General features: G+C 34.5%; 1 protein-coding gene across 50 annotated transcripts in view; it reads left to right on the top strand.

Annotated features, from left to right (window-relative positions):
- Positions 1 to 22292, top strand: part of LOC6640097 (Down syndrome cell adhesion molecule-like protein Dscam2) — a 68835-nt gene extending 46543 nt beyond the window's left edge. For 27 of the 50 annotated variants that reach the window (XM_047010030.1, XM_047010046.1, XM_047010038.1 and 24 more), the window contains exons 10-23: positions 6593 to 6712; positions 6773 to 7999; positions 8066 to 8221; positions 8275 to 9067; positions 9134 to 9310; positions 9373 to 9539; positions 13157 to 13369; positions 15464 to 15631; positions 17209 to 17367; positions 17720 to 18033; positions 18098 to 18278; positions 18333 to 18491; positions 20197 to 20263; positions 21709 to 22292. In XM_047010030.1, coding sequence (XP_046865986.1) covers positions 6593 to 6712; positions 6773 to 7999; positions 8066 to 8221; positions 8275 to 9067; positions 9134 to 9310; positions 9373 to 9539; positions 13157 to 13369; positions 15464 to 15631; positions 17209 to 17367; positions 17720 to 18033; positions 18098 to 18278; positions 18333 to 18491; positions 20197 to 20263; positions 21709 to 21790 — 3983 coding nt within the window. In that variant the 3' untranslated portion in view covers positions 21791 to 22292. Of the gene's footprint in view, positions 1 to 3032; positions 3327 to 3948; positions 4234 to 6592; positions 6713 to 6772; positions 8000 to 8065; positions 8222 to 8274; positions 9068 to 9133; positions 9311 to 9372; positions 9540 to 12757; positions 12926 to 13156; positions 13370 to 15463; positions 15632 to 17208; positions 17368 to 17719; positions 18034 to 18097; positions 18279 to 18332; positions 18492 to 20196; positions 20264 to 21708 lie in introns of all 50 variants that reach the window. The other 23 variants (XM_047010066.1, XM_047010042.1, XM_047010072.1 and 20 more) reach the window with 8 other exon arrangements.
- Positions 22293 to 22732: the final 440 nt, after the last annotated feature.

Here is a 22732-nt window from a genome sequence, read left to right as displayed (position 1 = left end):
ATAAGAACTAAGTTTTTTTTTACATTTTGTTTAAACTCTTTGTTTTGTTTCCTTCCCATTAAAAAAAAGTTCCTCCAAAGATAACACCTTTCGATTTCGGTGATGAACCCACAAATGTCGAAGATTCTGTATCGGTTACCTGTCTTATATCAAGTGGAGATTTACCTATAGATATAGAATGGTTGTTCAATGATTTTGGCATTAGTTCATTCTCGGGAATGACTGTTGTCAAAGGTGGTAAACGGAGTAGTGTCTTGGGCATTGATAATGTTCAGGCACGACATGCTGGAAAATATAGTTGTCGGGCCAAGAATCATGCGGCGGCAGTTAATTTTACCAGCGAATTGATTGTTAATGGTATTAATAATAAAAATTCTCTAAAATTTATAGCAAATTTATTTACTTTTTTAAACTTTAGTTCTTGTTTATTAAATTGAATTCCTTTCCCCTTCAAGTTCCTCCAAAGATAACACCTTTTAATTTCGGTGATGAGCCCACAAATGTGGAGGATTCTGTTTCGGTTACTTGCCTCATCTCGAGTGGAGATTTACCCATAGATATAGAATGGTTATTTAATGACTACGGGATCAGTTCCTATTCTGGTATGACTGTACTTCGAGGCGGCAAGCGCACTAGCATGTTGACCATAGACAATGTCCATGCTAGGCATGCGGGAAAATATAGTTGTCGGGCCAAGAATCATGCTGCTGCCGTCAATTATACAACCGAACTAATTGTTAATGGTATTTGCAAAAGGGTTTTCTTATTTTATAAGATAGTTTTTTATTTCATTTCTATATCTCTTGATTTAAATCCCCCTTACCCTCCCTTCTAATGCAGCTCCACCAAAATTGGCACCCTTTGATTTTGGTGAGGCGCCAGCTAACTTTGAGGACTCTGTTTCGGTGAATTGTTTGGTTTCATCTGGTGATTTACCCATTGATATTGAATGGTTATTCAATGGCGAGCCCATCAATTTTGCCTCGGGCATTGCTGTCCTCAGAGGAGGCAAAAGAACAAGTGTTTTGACCATAGATTCGGTTCATGCGGGTCACGCGGGCAACTACAGCTGCAAGGCCAAGAATAAGGCATCGAGTAGTCAATATTCAGCGGCTTTAATTGTCAATGGTTGGACATAATCTAAAAACTTATTCATAAGAAGTTCATTTTTCTTTTTATTTTTACTTTTTAACCTTCCTAAAAAAGTTCCTCCAAAAATTACCCCATTCGATTTTGGCGATGAACCTGCCAACGTTGAGGATTCCGTTTCGGTAACTTGTCTTATATCAAATGGCGATCTACCCATAGATATTGAATGGCTATTCAATGACTATGGCATTAGCTCCTATTCGGGCATAAATGTGGTCAAAGGTGGCAAGAGGAATAGCATGTTGAGCATAGATAGTGTACAGGCCCGTCATGCGGGCAAATATAGTTGTCGGGCCAAGAATCATGCCGCGGCGGTTATTTATACCACCGAATTGATAGTTAATGGTTAGACACAAACTTAATATGTATACTAGTTTACTTATCAATTGTTTTTATATTTTTATTTTTACCCCACAACAACCCCATCTCTCATCTCCTTAGTTGCCCCAAAAATAGCTCATTTTGATTTTGGTGAAGCGCCTGCAAGTTTTGAGGATTCCGTTTCCATAAATTGTTTGGTTAGCTCTGGCGATTTGCCACTCGATATTGAATGGCTATTCAATGATTATCCCATCAATCATTATTCGGGCATATCCACATCAAAAATGGGCAAACGTTTGAGTGTTCTGATGATTGATGCTGTCAATGCACGTCATGTGGGCAATTACACATGCAAGGCCAGAAATCTTTGGGCCTCAACTGCATATACAGCTCAACTGATTGTGAATGGTATATACACACAATAAAGATCTGGATTTGTATAGCACATTTTATCACAAGAAATCTTTGATTTTAATTTATATTTGAGTTTTTATCCTCTCTCAATATCATCTACACCCAAAACACAAACACTCTGAATTAGGTAGTTGGAAAAATTGCATGTTTGCTTTACAAAAAAATTGGCAAAACTATAAATTACGAGCTTTATGTGTCTTGGCTTTTTGTATATTTAATGTAATTATATTTAACGATTGATGAGGAGATCAATTTCTGGGGGACCCTTTATAGCTCTTTCTGTATGTAATCGATTGTATATATATTTTACTTTTTGAAGTTCCTCCCCACATAACACCCTTTGAGTTTGGCGATGAACCTGCAAATTTTGGGGATTCCGTCACTGTACAGTGCACCATATCGAAGGGTGATCTACCTGTGGATATCTATTGGCTCTTCAATGATTATGCCATCAATGAATACCATGGAGTGACCACATCCAAAATAGGCAAAAAGGTCAATGTCCTGACCATTGATTCGGTTAATGGCAACAATGCGGGAAATTACACATGTCGAGCTCGTAATAATGCACAAACAGTCGAGTATACAGCCGCTCTGATAGTCAATGGTGGATCGTTATTGAATACTATATAAATATATAGACATTATCGTAGTTGTTGTTTCATTCATTATATATTTAATTTGTTTTTCTCCTCTTTGGTTTGTTTTTGGTTTTTCTCCTTTTGCTTAAGTCTTACCCCAAATAACGCCCTTTGCCACAAGCGATCAACCCACACATTTGGGTCAATATATAACCTATCAGTGCACTTTAACCGAAGGCGATTTACCCCTGAACATACGCTGGACCTTCAATAAGCAACCTTTATTCAATGATGAAGATCAGGATATACTCATTGCCAAAATGGGTCGTCGTAGTAGTGTGCTGACGATTGAAAGTGTCGCAGCCAGACATGCGGGAAATTATAGTTGCCATGGCGAGAATGCTGCTGGCAAGGCCACCTACAGCACTCAGTTGAGAGTTATAGGTGCCAGAAGGATAATACATTTCACCATTTTAGTAGTTTTTACCCTTTTTTATGTATACATTTTTGATTTTTTTCTCGATTTTCATTCCTTCCATAAAACCATCCACACAAAACTTCAATTAGTTCTGCCGCGCATCATACCCTTTGCCTTTGAGGAGGGACCCGCTCAATCGGTGGGCCAATACTTAACCCTTCACTGCTCTGTGCCTGGTGGCGATTTGCCCTTACAGATTAATTGGTCATTGAATGGTCAAAGCATTCCCGATGAAATGAGCTCCATTACCACAGCTCGTGTGGGTCGACGTGGCAGCGTTCTGACCATTGAAGCCGTTGAGGCCTCCCACGCGGGCAATTTCACCTGCCATGCCAAGAATTTGGCTGGCATTCAACAATATACAACGCAACTTAATGTTTATGGTTAGCCCTAAATAAATAGAACTTTAGTTAATGTTGCTGCTGCTGCTACTAACGGAAATCATTCTATCAAAATTAAAGCCGGCTGCATGTTCTTCTACGTTTACCATACATATATCTGTCTATATCTGTCTCAACTGCCTTTACTATATCTGTATCTGTATCGTATTTCTGTATTCTGTTAGCACTTGTAGTAGGAAAGTAGAGATCTTGTCTTACACCAAAAAGCTTGAGCATGTTTCAGACTAATTGAGAGCACTGCAATTTGTAAAAAAGAGCACCAAAAAAAAACTAAAGAAAACAAAATGGGAAAACGATAAATTAGGGCGGGATAAAAGAAGGCGTTTTAAATTGAAAGAAACTATTTTTTAGGAGGAAAGGTAAATATTTCATTTAGTTAAAAATGAGAGAATAGCTCTGCTATAAGCTGTACTATAAAGTTATAAACTGGGCTAAGATACTAAAGATTGTAAAGACTAAGTAAAGATGTTATACCAACCTAAGAATACCATTTTAATAATATTTTAAACATATGAGTTAAAAGTGAAGAAGGTTAAGCCTAGGTAATGTGGGGTCATTTAGTAACGTTTTTGTTTATGATTTTATTTTTATTTTCCATTTTAAGTGCCACCGAAATTGGCGCCATTGCCCATAAATTCGCCACTGTATGTGGGCGATTATTATCAACTCACCTGTGCAGTGGTCCATGGTGATGCTCCGTTCAACATCACATGGTATTACAATGGCCAACCGGCTGGCGATCTAACGGGCGTCATCATCATGATGCACAGTCGACGCAGCAGTTCGCTGAACATTGAGAGTGTTCAGGGTCAGCATGCGGGCACTTATAGCTGCATGGGTGCCAATCGGGCAGGCCAAACGCTGGCCGAGACCCAACTGAGTGTCAAGGGTTTGTTTTTCTGTTTGTCTGCCTCCTTGGGTAGTCTATAGTCTAGTATAGTCTCCACTCTGTTCTGTCACCCAGTCTTATGGTGGTTGGTTGGTTGCATGTTTCGTATTGTATTATAACACAAGTTCTTATTCACGATTTTCTACACAATTTTCTGTCTGTAATGCAGAATTACCACAAATCGATCAATTCCATTTCAATGCAAATGGCGTGAATGGAGGTCAAGCTGTGCGAGTGATGTGCATGGTAACTTCGGGAGATTTGCCCATTGATATTTATTGGCTGAAAGATGGTCAGCCACTGTTGCGTTCCATTTACCACAAGATTGATGAGTACACCTTGATACTCTCGCTGCGGCAGACAACCATTGGGGATTCGGGCAATTATACGTGTGTGGCCAGCAATGCGGCAGGTTTAAATAGTCGCTGGTCCATACTGAAAATAAAGGGTATAGAAATGCATCGTAACTATTTAATGTAATGCTCAAGTTTATGATTTATCTCCAAATATGTATAGTTTTAATTTCCTAAAAACAAAACAATTCCCCATAAAATAATGCATAAAATAAAAAGAATTGGGCAACAAACTCTTTTCAAGAACCCCCTCAGCTAGCCGCCCTCTTGCTCTCCGCCTCCATGTGCGATGTCAACGATTATGTGCAACTTACTTGCATAGCCAGTAAAGGTGCCACGCCCATTATATTCAAATGGTGGCTCAATGGGCAGCAATTGCATGATGATAGCTCTGAGCCAGCGGAAGTTACTCAAGCCACAGTGGGTGAGCATACGAGCCTGTTGCTAATACCAAAAGTTCAGGCCAAACATTCGGGCAATTATAGTTGCCGTGCCAGCAATGATGTGGGCGTGGCCATACGTGAGGCCACACTAACTGTAAATGGTAAATGATGAACCTTGGGGGCAAAGTTTACTTCTCTTTTCGTCCCCTTTTTCAACTCTTTCGCTCTTGCTCAATCAATCGATCTCTTTTTATCAAAATTTCTTATAACTTTTGCTCTTTTAGGACCAAAATATTACAACGTCTCTTTATAGCTACTGTATATGTATATATAAATTTGTATAATTAGGCAAAAGTTAGTTATGACCTAACCTATGCTCAAGTTAAAAACGACAACAAAAAAGTGTTCCTATATGGCAAAACAGCTCAGATTCGCACACTCACACACACAGATAAACCAAAGCACCACACACACACAAACAAGCACTCTAAAAATCTATATTTCCCAACCAAAGGAAAACTCTCAACAGCTTGACCTTGGCTTAAGCTTCTAAAAACATAAATTTTTTTTATTATTTTTGGTTATGTAAATTATTACAAATTCACCAGGCTCATGCTCCTAAAAAAAAAAATATACAAAAAATATCTAAAAACAGAACACCAAATGAACCACCAAAATACAACAGCAAAAACAAGAACAAAAACAACAACAACAAGATCGCTTTGAATTGTCTACTAATCTCCTATCGTCTAACAGGGACTGAGTCTCTCTTTCTATATAAGCTTCCATTAATGTCTAGTCCTGATCAGTCCAGTCCATGAAACAAAAGTATCCGTCCTCTCCTAACCCTCCCTCCTTTACCCTAAAACCCACTTTAATTAACTTTCATTTTCATTGTACATTATTATTTACCTAACTCATAAGAAACACAAAGCAAAGTCTGTTAAACTATAATTCCAAAAATCGCTTGATTCAATCAAAAACAAAAACAGAACTTTGCTTTGCACAAATTGCATGCTTGTTTAACTTTTATTTATTAATCTTTTGCTTTAATTCAACTCCTCACTTTATTTGTCCTTTAATATTTTCGTTTTTTCAATGTGCTTAATGTATTTTGTTGTAGTTGAGAAAAAACTTTTCATTTCATTTAGAATTTAAGCAAAAGAGTTGGAAATGTTTTTGTAAAGTTTAAAACTACTGCAAAAAACATATACATCACGGCGTATACTTAACAATGCAGAAAAAAAAACTTTCATAGCATACTTATATGGGCAAATCTAAATATTTGCAGAAAATGTAAAACATTGCGTATACTTAATAAGAACTTGAATTTTTCATAGCATACTTATAAGGGCACTTAACGAACTCCTTAAAAGTTAATACTTTTTCAATACAGAAATATTTCCACCTCTAAAAAATAGCAAATTGAAATAATAAATGAATATTTTCGACTATATATTTCAATAAATTATTTCACTTTACTCTAAAAGTCCGTTCCGTTCCGCTTTAAATGAAATCCAACCGCATGCATGTAGATAACATTTATCTATATAGTAAGAAACCGTGACAATTTAACTAACATATTCATTTTTTCCACACAATCATCGACTAAATCAACAACAGTGCCACCCAGATGGATATTGGAACCCACTGACAAAGCCTTCGCTCAAGGATCAGATGCCAAAGTTGAATGCAAAGCTGATGGTTTTCCCAAACCCCAAGTGACCTGGAAGAAAGCAGTTGGTAAGTAGAAAAATTATTCTATCCAATTAACATTTAATTAATCGTTTGTGTGTTTTGCAGGCGACACTCCCGGCGAGTACAAAGATCTAAAGAAAAGCGACAATATCCGCGTTGAAGAGGGAACTTTGCACATTGACAACATTCAGAAAACTAATGAAGGCTATTATCTATGCGAGGCCATCAACGGCATTGGCTCTGGTCTATCGGCAGTGATAATGGTTAGTGTACAAGCTCCCCCGGAATTCACCGAGAAATTGCGTAATCAGACGGCACGACGTGGCGAACCTGCTGTGCTGCAGTGTGAGGCAAAGGGTGAGAAACCCATTGGCATTTTATGGAACATGAACAACATGCGTCTGGACCCCAAGAACGACAATCGTTATACCATACGCGAGGAGATTTTGTCGGCTGGAGTGATGTCAAGTTTGTCGATTAAACGCACAGAACGCTCAGACTCTGCCCTCTTCACCTGTGTGGCCACAAATGCCTTCGGCTCAGATGACGCTAGCATCAATATGATTGTCCAGGAAGTACCCGAAATGCCATATGCCCTGAAAGTGCTCGATAAATCTGGACGTTCGGTACAATTAAGCTGGGCTCAACCCTACGATGGAAACTCGCCACTGAATCGTTACATCATTGAATTCAAACGTTCCCGTGCCTCATGGAGTGAAATTGATCGTGTTATGGTCCCAGGACACACAACCGAAGCTCAAGTACAGAAACTGAGCCCTGCCACAACCTACAACATTCGCATTGTTGCCGAGAATGCCATTGGAACATCACAATCTTCGGAAGCTGTTACCATTATTACCGCTGAGGAGGCACCATCTGGCAAACCGCAGAATATTAAAGTGGAACCCGTCAATCAGACCACAATGCGTGTCACCTGGAAGCCACCACCACGTTCGGAATGGAATGGCGAGATTTTGGGCTACTATGTCGGCTATAAGCTATCCAATACCAACTCATCATATGTCTTTGAAACAATCAATTTCATCACGGAAGAGGGCAAGGAACATAATTTGGAATTACAGAATTTGCGTGTCTATACTCAGTACTCGGTGGTCATTCAGGCATTCAATAAGATCGGAGCTGGTCCCCTTTGTGATGAGGAGAAACAATTCACAGCCGAAGGTACACCAAGCCAACCCCCAAGTGATACTGCCTGCACCACATTGACCTCTCAGACCATACGTGTAAGCTGGGTCAGTCCTCCCTTGGAGTCGGCCAATGGTGTGATTAAGACTTATAAGGTAGTCTATGCCTCTAGCGATGAGTGGTATGGTAAGTAAAGAGATTAGAGAAAAGTGTGAGAAAGTTGAAACTAATTTAATACTTTTTCTTTTGCAGATGAAACCAAACGTCATTACAAGAAGACAGCCTCCTCTGATACCGTTTTGCATGGCCTAAAGAAATATACCAACTATACCATGCAAGTCCTGGCCACCACAGCTGGAGGAGATGGTGTGCGCAGTGTGCCCATTCATTGTCAAACCGAACCCGATGGTGAGTCTAGAACTAAACTCTTTGAAAATAATATTAAATCTGTCTTTTATTAGTTCCCGAGGCTCCCACCGATGTCAAGGCTCTAGTTATGGGTAATGCTGCCATTTTAGTCTCCTGGCGAGCACCAGCACAACCCAATGGCATTATTACTCAATATACTGTCTACTCGAAGGCTGAAGGTGCCGAAACTGAGACCAAAACCCAAAAGGTTCCCCACTATCAAATGAGTTTCGAGGCCACCGAATTGGAAAAGAACAAACCCTACGAATTCTGGGTCACTGCCAGCACTACCATAGGCGAGGGTCAGCAATCGAAGAGCATTGTGGCCATGCCCAGTGATCAGGTGCCAGCAAAGATTGCCTCATTCGATGATACATTCACTGCCACATTCAAGGAAGATGCCAAAATGCCTTGTCTAGCTGTTGGTGCCCCCCAACCTGAGATTACCTGGAAGATTAAGGGTGTCGAATTCACTGCCAACGATCGTATGCGTCTATTACCCGATGGTTCCTTATTGATTAAATCTGTCAATCGTCAAGACGCCGGCGATTATTCATGCCATGCAGAGAACTCCATTGCCAAGGATTCCATAACCCATAAACTAATTGTATTGGCTCCACCACAATCCCCGCACGTCACACTCTCGGCCACGACTACGGATACTTTGACTGTGAAACTAAAGCCTCATGAGGGTGATACAGCTCCTCTGCATGGTTACACTTTGCATTACAAGCCCGAGTTTGGAGAATGGGAAACTGCTGAGGTCTCGGTGGAATCACAGAAACAGAATATTGAAGGATTACTATGCGGTTCACGTTATCAAGTCTATGCCACGGGTTTCAACAAGTTAGTCCACACAACAAATTGAGTGCGCTTAGTCCTTAAATTCTTATAATTACTCTTTTCATTTAGCATTGGCGCTGGTGAAGCATCCGACATTTTGAATACACGCACCAAGGGACAGAAACCTAAATTACCAGAGAAACCACGTTTCATTGAGGTCTCATCGAATTCAGTGTCCTTGCACTTCAAAGCCTGGAAAGATGGCGGTTGCCCCATGTCTCACTTTGTTGTAGAAAGCAAGAAGCGGTAAGAGATCCTGATCTTATATATTTTAAGACCCTTTTTAACCCTCCCATCTCTCTTATTAGCGATCAAATTGAATGGAATCAAATCTCGAATAATGTCAAACCCGATAATAACTATGTGGTACTTGATCTGGAACCTGCTACCTGGTATAATTTACGCATCACTGCCCATAATTCTGCTGGTTTCACTGTGGCTGAATATGATTTTGCCACTTTAACCGTTACCGGAGGTATTTATTATCTGTTTTCCAATTAATCGTTGTATATATACTTTAACTACGTTGGATAATTGGCATTAGCCTTCCCATATACAAATAACAAATCAAAGCATTAAATTCTAGTCGTACCTGAGTTAATTTTGCTTTTTTTCAATCACCTCAAAAACAAAAACCAAAATATGAATTCAAAATGAATATGAGCAAATTTTTAGAAAATTTTTCATTTCATTTTTCGTTTACTTTTTTAATGTAACAACAAATTGCACTGTAAATTGCTAAAAACCAAAAAATATATATATTTTAATTTTCTATTTTTTTCGGTTTATTATGCTTGAAAAAAGTATTGTTTCTCAAATGCCAGAACTTTGATTGATTGCAGGGGCTTGAACTAATATTTAGTGTAAAAAGCAACAAAAAAAAACCAAAAACCAAAACCAGCGTGTTCAACATTTTTAATTACGTAAATGCAATTTGTTTTTTACGTTTTTTGTACCACATTCCCCCGCTCCTACCAACAATAGTTTGAATAAAAATTTGAAAAATAATAACTATAAATATAGTTAACAAAAAGTCACCATCCACGCCAGCAATTTCACGTTATGAATTGTGTAATTAATTGATTATGATTTTTCTTAGACCCAAAACTGTGTTTTTGTAGTGCTCTAGAGATCACAATAATTGTAAAATATTATTATTTGGATTTATTATTATTTTGTTTTCTTGAGAAACAAACAAAAAACTATCATACACACACACACACTTTAGTTTAAGCTTGTGAAAGCGAATTTTCATAAGAAAATGAACATATATTGTTGCGTCTGATTCTGTATAAAAATTGTTAATGTTGTCGGCAATAAATTGTATATATATATGTCAATCCATATGGCCAAAATGACCAAACGATCCCAAATTGTAAAAACATTCCGATTCCCAATGTATCCATAAATTATAACGATAGTGTGAAGCTTTTTTCTATGAGCTCATATACTATATACTATCTTTGCAGTTCATTATCAAATGTCTATATAGAACGATATTTTAAAATTATCAAATAATTGTGACCGATAATCAAAAGCTTTCCTAATTAGCATACTAGCATACATAATCGATTTTGGGTAAATAACAGGCCTAGTTTTTAGCCAGAATCTTGTAAAATTTCCAAGAGATGGAAAATTTATAAATGAAACTTAACTTATTTATCCTGAATTTAGTCATAAAATTCAAATATCAAAAAATTAATATGGTATTCTAGTTAATTTCATTCGAAATGAACGAGTTTAGGACTACAAATATAGCTGAGCGATGCTCTACCTACATCATCATCTAATATAAATCTTTTTCCATTACATTTCCATTCCCTTTAGGAGCTATGATCTCCTCTTTAACGTGATAATGTTTCAGAAAGTTGAATAAGCTTCTATAAGATTACCCTAAGCAAAACTATTACCTTCTCCAAACAACTAGAGTAAAAAAATGATGTGACTCTCTCTGCTTGATTCAAAGTTATACATTACGATTTGAACAATTATTTAGACAACTATTTTGCTTAGAGGAACACAGTCATTTGGCCATGGATATGCATATGACTAGAATCAATACTTTATTGTGGAGGATCATAAAATCTTATGGTTTAATATGTTTAGAGGTAATAGACTGTGTTCAGTCAAATTATATGCACTTGACAGAATTTATGTGCTTCGTGTGATTCTTCTCCCGTTCCTAATTAACCCGTTTAAGTTTTTCAACTACCATAAGAATACTTCACAAATACCCAAAAATACTCAGAGATTCACACCCCACTTGCAGTTCCATTCCATTGAGGATTGATTTTGTAAAAATTTGCATTATGATTTTAGCGTAATTATTTTAGAAATGTTTCTTTAGTTTCATTAGTTCCTTATTTTTTTACTTTTTCGTTGTTACTTTTAACTTTTTTTGATTGAAATAGCAAAATGCTCAATTTTTGATATCGTACGAACTGATTGATAAAACTCAATTTTGTGAGTCGAGCAGCAGCAGCGACAGCGGCACACAACAACAAACAAACTCTATTTACAATTACAACAACCAACCAAAAAAAAAAACAATAAAAAAATGAAAAGTAATCAACAAGAGAGCTGAGATCATTATGATCTCAGATGATGATGAACCAATGCAGAGACCTTTAATTATTCTTTTCTACTTTACATTCATTATATACAAAATACACGTCAAACATTTTGTTTAAATTGTTTTTAATTGAGATTCAGTTATGTCATCATGTTTATATATACATAAATATATATGAATACATATGTACTGTATAGTTGAGTTCCCACCTAAGTTAGTTAGTTTTATTTCAATCAATTTTTGAGACAACAAATAATTTCTATATTTCTCTCTCTCTCTGTCTCTCTCGTTCGTTCATTCGTTCTTGGAATGTTGTTCAAACAGTTGAAAATTAAATTCATTAGTTTTTAAGCAGAAACCAAAATATAAAAAAAAAAAACAAATTGCATTTTAAACGTATTTTAAAGATGATAAAATAATATTTTACTTACTGGTTATACTTAAATTATTTACAAACTTAATCATATCTAGTTAAATTAGTTTTCATATTTACAAAACAAAAAAACATATTTCAAAGTTCTTAAAGCATTTGTAAGATATTCAATTTAAATTTATGAAGAACTCAATACGAAAAAAAGTTTAAATTATTGCTTGTCTGTAATTTGTATATGTGTGTGAAGTATCAAAGAGCGAGTAGCGAGAGGCGAGTAACAAGTGGTGAGTAAAGATACCGAATAGTTCTCTACTCGCTACAAATTGCCTAATATCTGGTTGGGACTAAGTAGCGATTGGCGAGTAACGAGTATTCACCTACTCGCTAAAAACTGCAGATGTCAAAGTTTTGGTGGCAAGTAACGAGTGACAAGGAATAAGTAACGAGTAGCGGGTGATGAAAAATGCTATTCTACTTTTTACAAATTGCCACCAATTTGCTATTTGTCCATCATTGGCAAGTGGCGAGTAGCGAGTAAAAAGTAGCGAGTGATGAAAAATGTTATTCTACTCACTGCAAATAACGAACTGCCTCTCTCTCTCTCTCTCTTTACATACTTCTCACTATTTCTGTCTCTGATTCTCTCTCTCTCTCTCATTCTCTCATTTCTCCATTTGTATTTGTTAAACTCTCGTAAAAAAAAAAAACACTCGTCTGTGGTTGTTGTTGTTTGTGTTGTTGTTTACAGGCACTATCGCCCCTTCGCGAGATTTGCCCGAATTAAGCGCCGAGGACACCATACGCATTATACTTTCGAATCTAAATTTAGTTGTGCCGGTTGTGGCCGCTCTGCTCGTCATTATCATAGCTATTATTGTTATTTGTATACTGCGTAGCAAAGGCAATCATCACAAAGGTATCTATTCAATTAACTAATCAACAAATATTTCCTTTCTCTTTCTCTCTCTCTCTCGTTTTCGGTTATTTACAAAAACAAATCACAAATACACACTCAACTCAACTCTTTTTTTTGCCTGCCCATAATCTATATATATAAAATATCTCCTATAAATATCCATATAAATACGTTTGATGTTGTGAAAATGTTGCACCAAAAAAAAATATTGTTGCATGTTGTTGCAAATAGGCACTTTAGCCCCTCTCGATGGCGGTTCGGGTCATGGCAATGTCCATGCCCGTATCCCATTGCCCGCCTGGATGCCCGAGTGGCTGGATCTGAACTTTATGGTTCCACTGATAGCCACAGTTGTTGTTGTTGCCGTTGGCATCTGTGTGGTTTGTGTGGCCCTTTCGAGAAGACGTGCGGACGATATGCGTGGCGGACAAAAGGATGTCTATTGTAGGTTAACGGGCCAAACCATAAAAAAGGAAACAGAAAAGATATCATCTAATATATACATATTAAACTATATTTCACCCCTTTCTAAAGACAAATTTTATTTCTGTTTTATCGATTGATGTAAAAAGACAAGTTTATCTTCTTTTTTTCTAAATGAGTCATCCGTCACTCCTTTTTAAAATAATCGGGTAAAGTAAAGTAAAGTAAAGCTTTGGCATGTTGCATGATCTCAATAATTATCATCACTTTTACACTACAAAAATATACCAACAAATTGCATTACAAAACAGGAATATACTAAATATAAAAACGATACAAGCAAAAAATACCAATTTACCCCAAGTATGTATATACATTCGTACATATAAATATATACTATTATATTCATATTCATGTGTTCGTTATATGTATATTATATATATTATTCATACTCTCGACCATCATTCAATTTTCCATCATCGTCGCCATTGAAAAGACTTAACAATTGGAAAAATTGAATTTGTATTTGAAATATTTTGCGATGACTTCAAGTTTTCAAAGACCAATAATATCAAGAATCGATTTGTTTTGGTTATATTATAATATTATGTAATCTAATCTTGCAGATACTAAAATAGGACTCCGATAAAGAAAATACAGCTAATACTATTTTGATTTACATTTAGGTAGATAACTGATACATCTTTTAGTTTCAATATATTTTTTCTGAGTTCTAAACCCTTATTTCTAATGGAATAAGATGTTATAATTATAACATTGTATTAACATACAATTGCACAAACTGAAATAAGTTCATAAAATTCGTGTGCCGAAGGTTACATTACATATTAAATATTAAGATTGGCTCAATTGGGCATAAAATAAACCTTGATCTTGTAACTCAAAAAGGTTTTATCTCCATTAAAAATTGATTTTAACAGAAGTAACGACAGAAGCAGACCCCTCTGGTAGTTAATAATTTGTAACAATTATAATAGTTGATACTTACAAGACTGATACACATTTATATCTGAATTATACATTCGCAAAGTTAAGGATGCTAAAATTGTACTTTTAGAGTATGCATACGATATTTAGATATAAGAGTCGGAAATGAGTTCTTTGTATAATTTACTTAAACACGGGAAAAAGAGCCAAAAAAACTTAAGAAGTTACACTAGAACGTTGTTAATTTCATGACTTAAATTACAATTTAAAGATATAAATTAATCATTAGGACCCTAATTTTATTATCTGCAAGAATTAACCCTAAAACCAAATACATAAATTTATCAAAATATAAATTGATGTAATTTCTATTCGAAAATTTGATATTATTGGTCCTACTAAACCTAATCACATACTTATATATACCCAACCATATAAATACTCAATATTAGACCACATATTTAGTGAAAAAAATCAAATACTCTCCATTATTGTTGTATATACGTTCTCATATATAAGATCCAACAAATGATTTCACTTCAAAAACCACATAACAAGACCAACAAACAACAAACTCTCTTTTGTCTACCTATCTATATAAAACTTAACTTGAACTATCCACATTTTGAGTTGATCTTTCCATCCTCTCTTTCTATACATATATCTTATCCAAAATGAAACCTAAAAACTAAGATGCTTTTTCAAATCGCAAATGAAAACTAATTAAAAAAGTACTAAATTTTGAAAACTAAATTAAATTCATCGTTCATTTCATGTCATGTCATACTACTAAGAAAAAAAAAAAAAACAAAACAAAAAGTTGGTATATTTTGAAATCGATAAAAACAAAACCTCACGTAATATTTTTTGGAAACCTTTTGTCTCGCAAAATTGTAATTGTAACTTGTATTTTTTGAGCTACCTAATTAGCACATTAGAGTGTTGAAATGCCGCACCAAAAAAAAAAAACCAAAAACCAAAAAACAACCTTTCAAATTTACATTTCCAAATATTGCGAGTGACGGAAACAAAAATTCAATGAATTAATATCTAAAACAAAAAAAACGAAACAGAAGTAAAGTATGCGAATTGTTTTACAATAACAGGAATGAAAAGCATCTTTAGTGTTTCAATATTGAGTTTGCGAATATCACATATTAATTCTAGACGATGTAGTTTACAATCAGACTATGGGACCCGGCGCCACCTTGGACAAACGTCGCCCCGACCTGCGAGATGAACTTGGCTATATTGCACCACCCAATCGGAAGTTGCCCCCCGTCCCTGGATCCAATTATAACACCTGCGATCGGATTAAGCGAGGTACAGTCATAAGTAAGCATCTAAATTTCCAATGCAACATTTATTAATTTATCTTCCATTTACTTTGCAAAGAAAAAGAAATGATAAAAAAAAAAACAAAACGAAAATATAGAAAATTTGCATTGCTTTTGCCACAAAATTACACGGTAGGCGTAGCCATGCCCCATATATGTATCTCCTATATACAACAAAACACACCAACAAATTGAGCTTTTAGCTAAAAACGAAGAGAACATAATGAGATTCTTAATGTTGCTTTTTATAAACTGCTTCAAATTTTTATTTAATTCCCTCCGAAAAATCCTGGCATGTTAAATGGAAAATAAATATTAGAGAGAAATCAATCTACGGCCAATCCGTAGATATTTGGGCCCTTTGCTAAGATTTATTTGCTTATAAATAATACAAGCGATCCAAATATATACAAGACGATACTAATATTATGCGATATTACTTCTATCACTCCTAAGAAACTTCAAGAAACCGTGTTTTACCCAAAAATTTGAAAAACCTTTTCGAAGAATTGTTGCCCAATTTTAATGAAACCAACACAGGGAACAACACTTAATAATTAATGATAATTAAGAAAAATATCGTCGCTTAATTGGATTATCGAAATTGAAAAGAAATTTCAATATTACTTATCAATCCTTCTTTCTATCAAAATTAATCGATTATTTTGAAGAATTGTCGTGAAATCTAACTAGATCGACATCGAGAAAAAACGTGTAATAATCGATATTAATCGATATTTCTTTCAAAGAAACTCCAAAAAGTGTTGTCTAATTGAAATTGGATCATTCAAATTATGCTGCTACGATATTTTGATGTAAATTAAAAAGCAATTCTTGATCGTTTCTTAATTAAAACAAAACCATCACAGTAAATGCTTTTAATAATCGTTGTTCTTATCTTCACTCTAAAATTCCAAAGAATTTTTCTACAAAATTTAACAAAAATCAAAGTAGAGCATCACAAATTTAATTCACTTAATTTAAAAAGGAAAAAAAAACTATCAATGTTCGATATTAATCGATATTTTCAAAAAACTTATAAAGTCCTATAGTAATCGATTTTTAAAAATGGCTTAAATAACAAGCAAAAAGAACATAAAACTAGTTTATAGATAATAATATTCATAAATCTTTTGCAAGGGATTCAAAAGCAAATTATACAAAATTTTTAAATGTTGTGGTAAATTTAGATAAAGTTTTTTTTTTTACATAGAAATTTTCCAAAGAGCATTAAGATTGGATAAAAATTTCCAGTCTTTTGTCCACTCTAAGGAAACAAATTGCTTGTTATTATATTATGTTAATTTATAATTTTAACCTTTTTTATTCCCCCCGAAAAAAAATTGCACCAAATCAAAACATTTCCCCGAATCCCGCACATTTTTGGGTTGCTTCAACTCTATTTGTATTTTTCATTTTCATTGAATTTATTTTTGATGTTGTTGAAAAATTGGAAATTGAAAATGAAAAAAACATAAAACACACAACAACACTGTCATCAATCACAACCACAACAACAATCATTTTCATCATCATCATCATCATTGTCATCATCATCAATGATCACAAATTCAGGCCGTGGTGGTGGTTTGCGTTCAAACCACTCCACTTGGGATCCACGTCGTCCAAATTTGTATGAGGAACTGAAGGCGCCGCCAGTGCCCATGCATGGCAATCATTATGGTCATGCTCATGCTCATGCTGGCAATGTAGAATGTCATTATAGACATCCAGGTAGGAGATGGAAATGGAGATGGAGATTCTCCTCTTCTTTTGTTTTTCCTTTTTTGTTTTTGTTTAATCCACAACCTTTCAAATTCCCACTAACCCCCCGAAATCCTTAAGCCATATAACTTAATTTATTTGGTTCATTTACTAAAACTAACAAAGTAATCATCTGGTCAACTAAGAGCTCATCTCGGCTACTAAGTTAAGTAAGTGTAAGTGTAAGTACATCGTAGCAGCATCGTAATACTAAAAACACTAAAACAACAACCAAAAATCACGTCACATAAAAACCAATTTCAATTAAGCTTGAGAAGACTCCCCATTAATCCTTTGAAATGTTTTCCCTCTAAAACAAAAGGCATGGAGGATGAAATCTGCCCGTATGCCACTTTCCATCTGCTTGGCTTCCGTGAAGAAATGGATCCCACCAAGGCCATGAATTTCCAGACCTTCCCCCATCAGAATGGACATGCTGGACCAGTCGGACCCGGACATGCTGGCACCATGCTACCTCCCGGACATCCTGGTCATGTCCACTCCCGTTCAGGATCTCAGTCGATGCCACGTGCTAATCGTTATCAACGCAAGAACAGTCAGGGTGGACAATCTTCAATCTATACTCCAGCTCCCGAATACGACGATCCAGCCAATTGTGCCGAAGAGGATCAATATGTAAGATCGAACATGAATCAATTTCGATTCCATTTTAATGAAATCTCTTAACACTTTTCTTCAGCGTCGCTATACTCGCGTCAACTCTCAAGGTGGTAGTCTTTACTCTGGACCTGGTCCCGAATACGATGATCCAGCCAATTGTGCTCCCGAAGAGGATCAATATGGCTCTCAATATGGTGGACCCTATGGCCAACCCTACGATCATTATGGCTCACGTGGCTCTATGGGACGTCGCAGCATTGGTAAGCCCATCCCAACCCATCAGATAACCTAATACTATAGGGAAATCTATTTAGGTTCTGCCCGTAATCCTGGCACTGGTTCACCTGAGCCACCACCACCGCCACCACGTAATCATGATATGAGCAACTCCTCATTCAATGACTCCAAGGAGAGCAACGAGATCTCAGAGGCCGAATGTGATCGCGATCATGGACCACGCGGCAATTATGGTGGTAAGTTTCACAAGTTTATTGAACTAAATTCTTAGATTTAGTACATAAATTTAAATCTGTGCTAAACAAAATAATTCTTGTCCATTTTGTCAAAATTTTTACAAATACCAAATTAATCAGAAGACTCCAATGAGGGTGAGTGATCGATGAGAATACGTTCTATATATGTGTTCAATCTCAATCATGATCATGACCCACCCAAAAACCGATTATCAAACTCATCTCAGTCTTTCATAAATTTCGACTTGGGTTTCTTCCCATTTCCTTCTCACCAATTTAATTGTTGTTTCTTTTCACATTTGTATCCGTCATAATCAAATCAAATATTCAAGCTGTGTTTTGCTAAACAAAAAAAAAACATTTACAATATCTCTATAAATAATCTCATTCGTTTTGTTGTTGTCCTTTTTATTTGTTTTTTGTTTTCAAACAAAAATTGTGTTAACATTTTATTAATTTCATTTATTCCTTTTGGTTTCGGTTGCACATTTTTCACATTTCAATTTCATTTCATTTTCCATGAAGCACATCTCAAAAATAAAAGGGTTTCTTTATCACAATTTTTATGTTTATCTGTTGTAACTAATGAACCAATATTGGGGTTTAAGTTCGATATGTAAGTCATGCGGCTCATCCATTATTTATACATTTTTCAATGAACTGCATGTGTGATTTTATTTTTATTCACTTTAATTAGGTATAAATTAATTAATTAAGTATAAATATATAAAAGGATCCATTCAGTTTGCACGAAATACATCATGATATCCTTGCAGAAGATGTTAGAATTTTAGTATAATTAAAATATTAAGCCGAATTTCATTATATGTTTCTGATTTAACCCCCAGTTATAACGAATGGTCCGTTTCTTGGTTATTCGTAGTAATCGTTCAAAGTTATTTTTAATACCTATCGGAAACAATCTTGACAAAGTGGTGAAAAATTTGTCAATTTGCAAACTTCTTACTATTACGTTTGTGGGATCTACATTTTCAAACTTTTTCAATGGATTCCCGTTAAAAACAATGCTGCATTTATAATTTGTATCGATTTTTAGTATATATCGTCAAAGAATATCGATTTTTATGAGTTATATCGTATATCGTATATCGTACTTAACACGTTATTCAACTTATTACTTCGCATTATCCATTCTGGATATTCCGTCATTTGATGGTATTGTAAAAAGTGCACATATCGATAACGAGTTGTGGCATATCGATCATCATTAATTTCACCTTTAATTTCCTTCGATTACCTTTCACGATCATATTTAGATCCAGCAGGAGATATAAGAAGGGAGTTTTGAACATAATGCTTAGATTTCTGATACAGACCTTTTTGAGTCTCTCCTACAAAATCTAATGCCCTATTTCGGTAAATCTAGTATTTCTATGTCAGAAGTCCCCAATGGAACCTTTAAAAGGCAACCATAACATTAGAATCATTAAAAAGAACTGCAAGGGTATAGAAAACTTTGGTATACCGAAGTTCTTTTCCAGTATCAACATTTTTATTTCCCTAAATGTGTAAAATATTATTTGAATTTCAATAAAAATTTTATGTTTTCTTTCTATTTTCTTTTTGGTTGTTTGGTTGGGTAACTCACATAATTCCACCTTTACAAAAAACCAAAAATAAATACAATTTTAAACACCACAAACTTTCAATAAAAAAAATACGTATATAAAAATAATAAAAACAGCAGTGAAGAGATCACCACAACCGAAAGATCAACGCACCACCGAAGAAATGCGTAAATTGATTGAAAGGTAAGAAAATTGTGACAAAAATGAAAACACGAAATGTTAAATTAGTAACCAAAAAAATGAGTTGTTAAACATTATTTAGTATATGAATAACAATTTCACGTGCAGTTAATAATATTACTAACTTTTATTTTGTTTCCCTTTTGGTTTTTCTCAACTCACAATCAGTCGTCGACAGTTGTAAGTTTGACTTGAAAAACAAAAAACACAATTAAAAACTAAACTAAACTAGATTAAAATGTATATAATATGTCTGCCTTTGCTTTGCATGTATATTTTAACCTATTATTAACTATCTATACCTAAGTCTGTCTTAACTTGTTCTATATATATCTTTACTAAAGGTTTTTACATTTAACTTATAAATTTTTAAGTTGGTTTCTTTGTCGTTTATTTGATTTGTCTTTTGTTTGGTTGGTTATTTGAAAAGCAAATCACAGTTGAGAATGTTTCATACTTCCAAAAAAAAAATACAATCTAAACCAATGTGTCTATATACATTTATATATAAACCTTATATAATCGTTATTCTATACATACATATCTACTATATATTAACCGTTTTTTTGCAGCTTTGCGCTTAGCCTTAGCTTGTCCAAAAAAAAAAAACACAAGAACAAGACATAAGGCACTAATAAAAAAGAATTTAAAAAAAGGCAAAAACATCATACAACAATTCATGAGAACATAAAGACACTAAAATACAAGTGTGGATCAGAAATTAAAAGAGTTTCAATTTATTTTCATATTTTGTATACCAGGATTTAGATTTAAACTTTTCGTCTTTTGACTGTAATAACGATTTCTATGTCATTTGAACGTTGAATTTTGTTTGTAGAGGAACAAAATGTATCAAACTCTGTTTTGCTCTTTTCTGTTGCGTAAACACAATTCTAGCCTTTATAATTTCCAACTGATTTAAGCATTCTCTGAAGATAGTTTTAAAATAATGTTAAGAGAACTAAAAAGTTGTTTAAAAGAGACCTAATCACATTCAATGCTCATTTCCTTTGTGCTGAATGAAACTTTTCGAAACAATTAAATAGTAAATATAAAATTATTTAGGAAAGAGGTTAAACATAATAAAAAATTCTTTAAAAATCATTTGCTGGCTTCATATTTAAAGTCTTAATGAAACAAAAGGAACCTTTTATCAGGTTTAACTAAACGCATTAGAAAATGCTTCATACAAAAATAAGATTTTTTACAAATTTCTCGACGTAGACTTTAAAAGATTCTGAATTCGAATATTAGACCAACTTTTTGATCCACACTTGTTTGAATATCCAAGCAATGCTTTGGTTGCAGCCTTTAAAGTAGCCTACACATCAAGCTAAAGCCTAATAATGAATATCTATCAATAATTCTTTAATGTGATTTCTTAATATTTTCATAACTAATCTCTGACTAATGAAATTTCTTTCGTCGTACTGATTTACTGTATATAGAAACGAAGCCGGCACAAAACAACTCCAACTCCAACAAACAAATGGCGCAGGATTCACAGCCTACGATACTATGGCAGTGTAATTTGTAAGCGGACAACGCGAATGGGCGTGGCATTATAGCTTAGTGTTCGATGAAATGAAGAAAGAAAAGTGCGTGGGAGTTGAATGATACACACACACCCAAACACACACACAACCTACACAAACACACACACTTAAACAGTCATATAAAAGAAACCCAATCAAATACAAGTCGATGATGGGAAATGCGAAAATATCTAAAGATATAAACTCATACAATATATATATATATACACAATTATTAACTATTTCAAGTATTTATAAAGTCAAGAACAAAATTATAAACCATACATACAACATTTTATACTCTAAGTGTGTGAAAAACTAAAGAAAAGAGAAGAAAAACGATGATTGAGTAAAAGAATAAGGTAAAGGAGATGAAAAAGAAAGCGAGGGAAAAACAATTTGCAACTAATTTTGGCATTTTAGTTGTTAAGTAAGAAGAACCCACTACCAAAATATCAACAAGAAAAAAAAACTATTACTATTATTATTATTATTATTATTACTATTTTAATTATTATTATTACAATTATTATGCAAGATTGATAAGATAAAAAAAAGAAAGAAAACAAATTTTTCTATTCAGTTTTTGAAAATTGTTTTGCCATCTCTGCCAGAAGCATTGAAACTTGTCGTCAAATCCTTTTTGCCTAGACCTAAGCCAAAAGTCATAATATTAATAATATATAATATATACATAAATATAGATTTAAGTGTCTAAATTATAATTTTTCAACAATTTCTTGTGTATTATTTGCCCTGATTTTTTGTGATGTTTATTTAATTCTTCTCTGTTTAATTTCTGTTTAGATTTAATTAATTTTTGTCAGAAATGCGCTTCCAATTTTTGAAACAAATGAAATAGTTAAATAATTTATGTTCAAAAAGCACAAAATAGAACACAAACACACACACACCCACACCAATACACACTTACACA

This window comes from Drosophila willistoni, assembly GCF_018902025.1.
Source record: "Drosophila willistoni isolate 14030-0811.24 chromosome 2L unlocalized genomic scaffold, UCI_dwil_1.1 Seg196, whole genome shotgun sequence".
In the NCBI taxonomy this organism is placed as follows: domain Eukaryota; kingdom Metazoa; phylum Arthropoda; class Insecta; order Diptera; family Drosophilidae; genus Drosophila; species Drosophila willistoni.
This window is presented reverse-complemented; position numbering and strand designations above follow the sequence as displayed.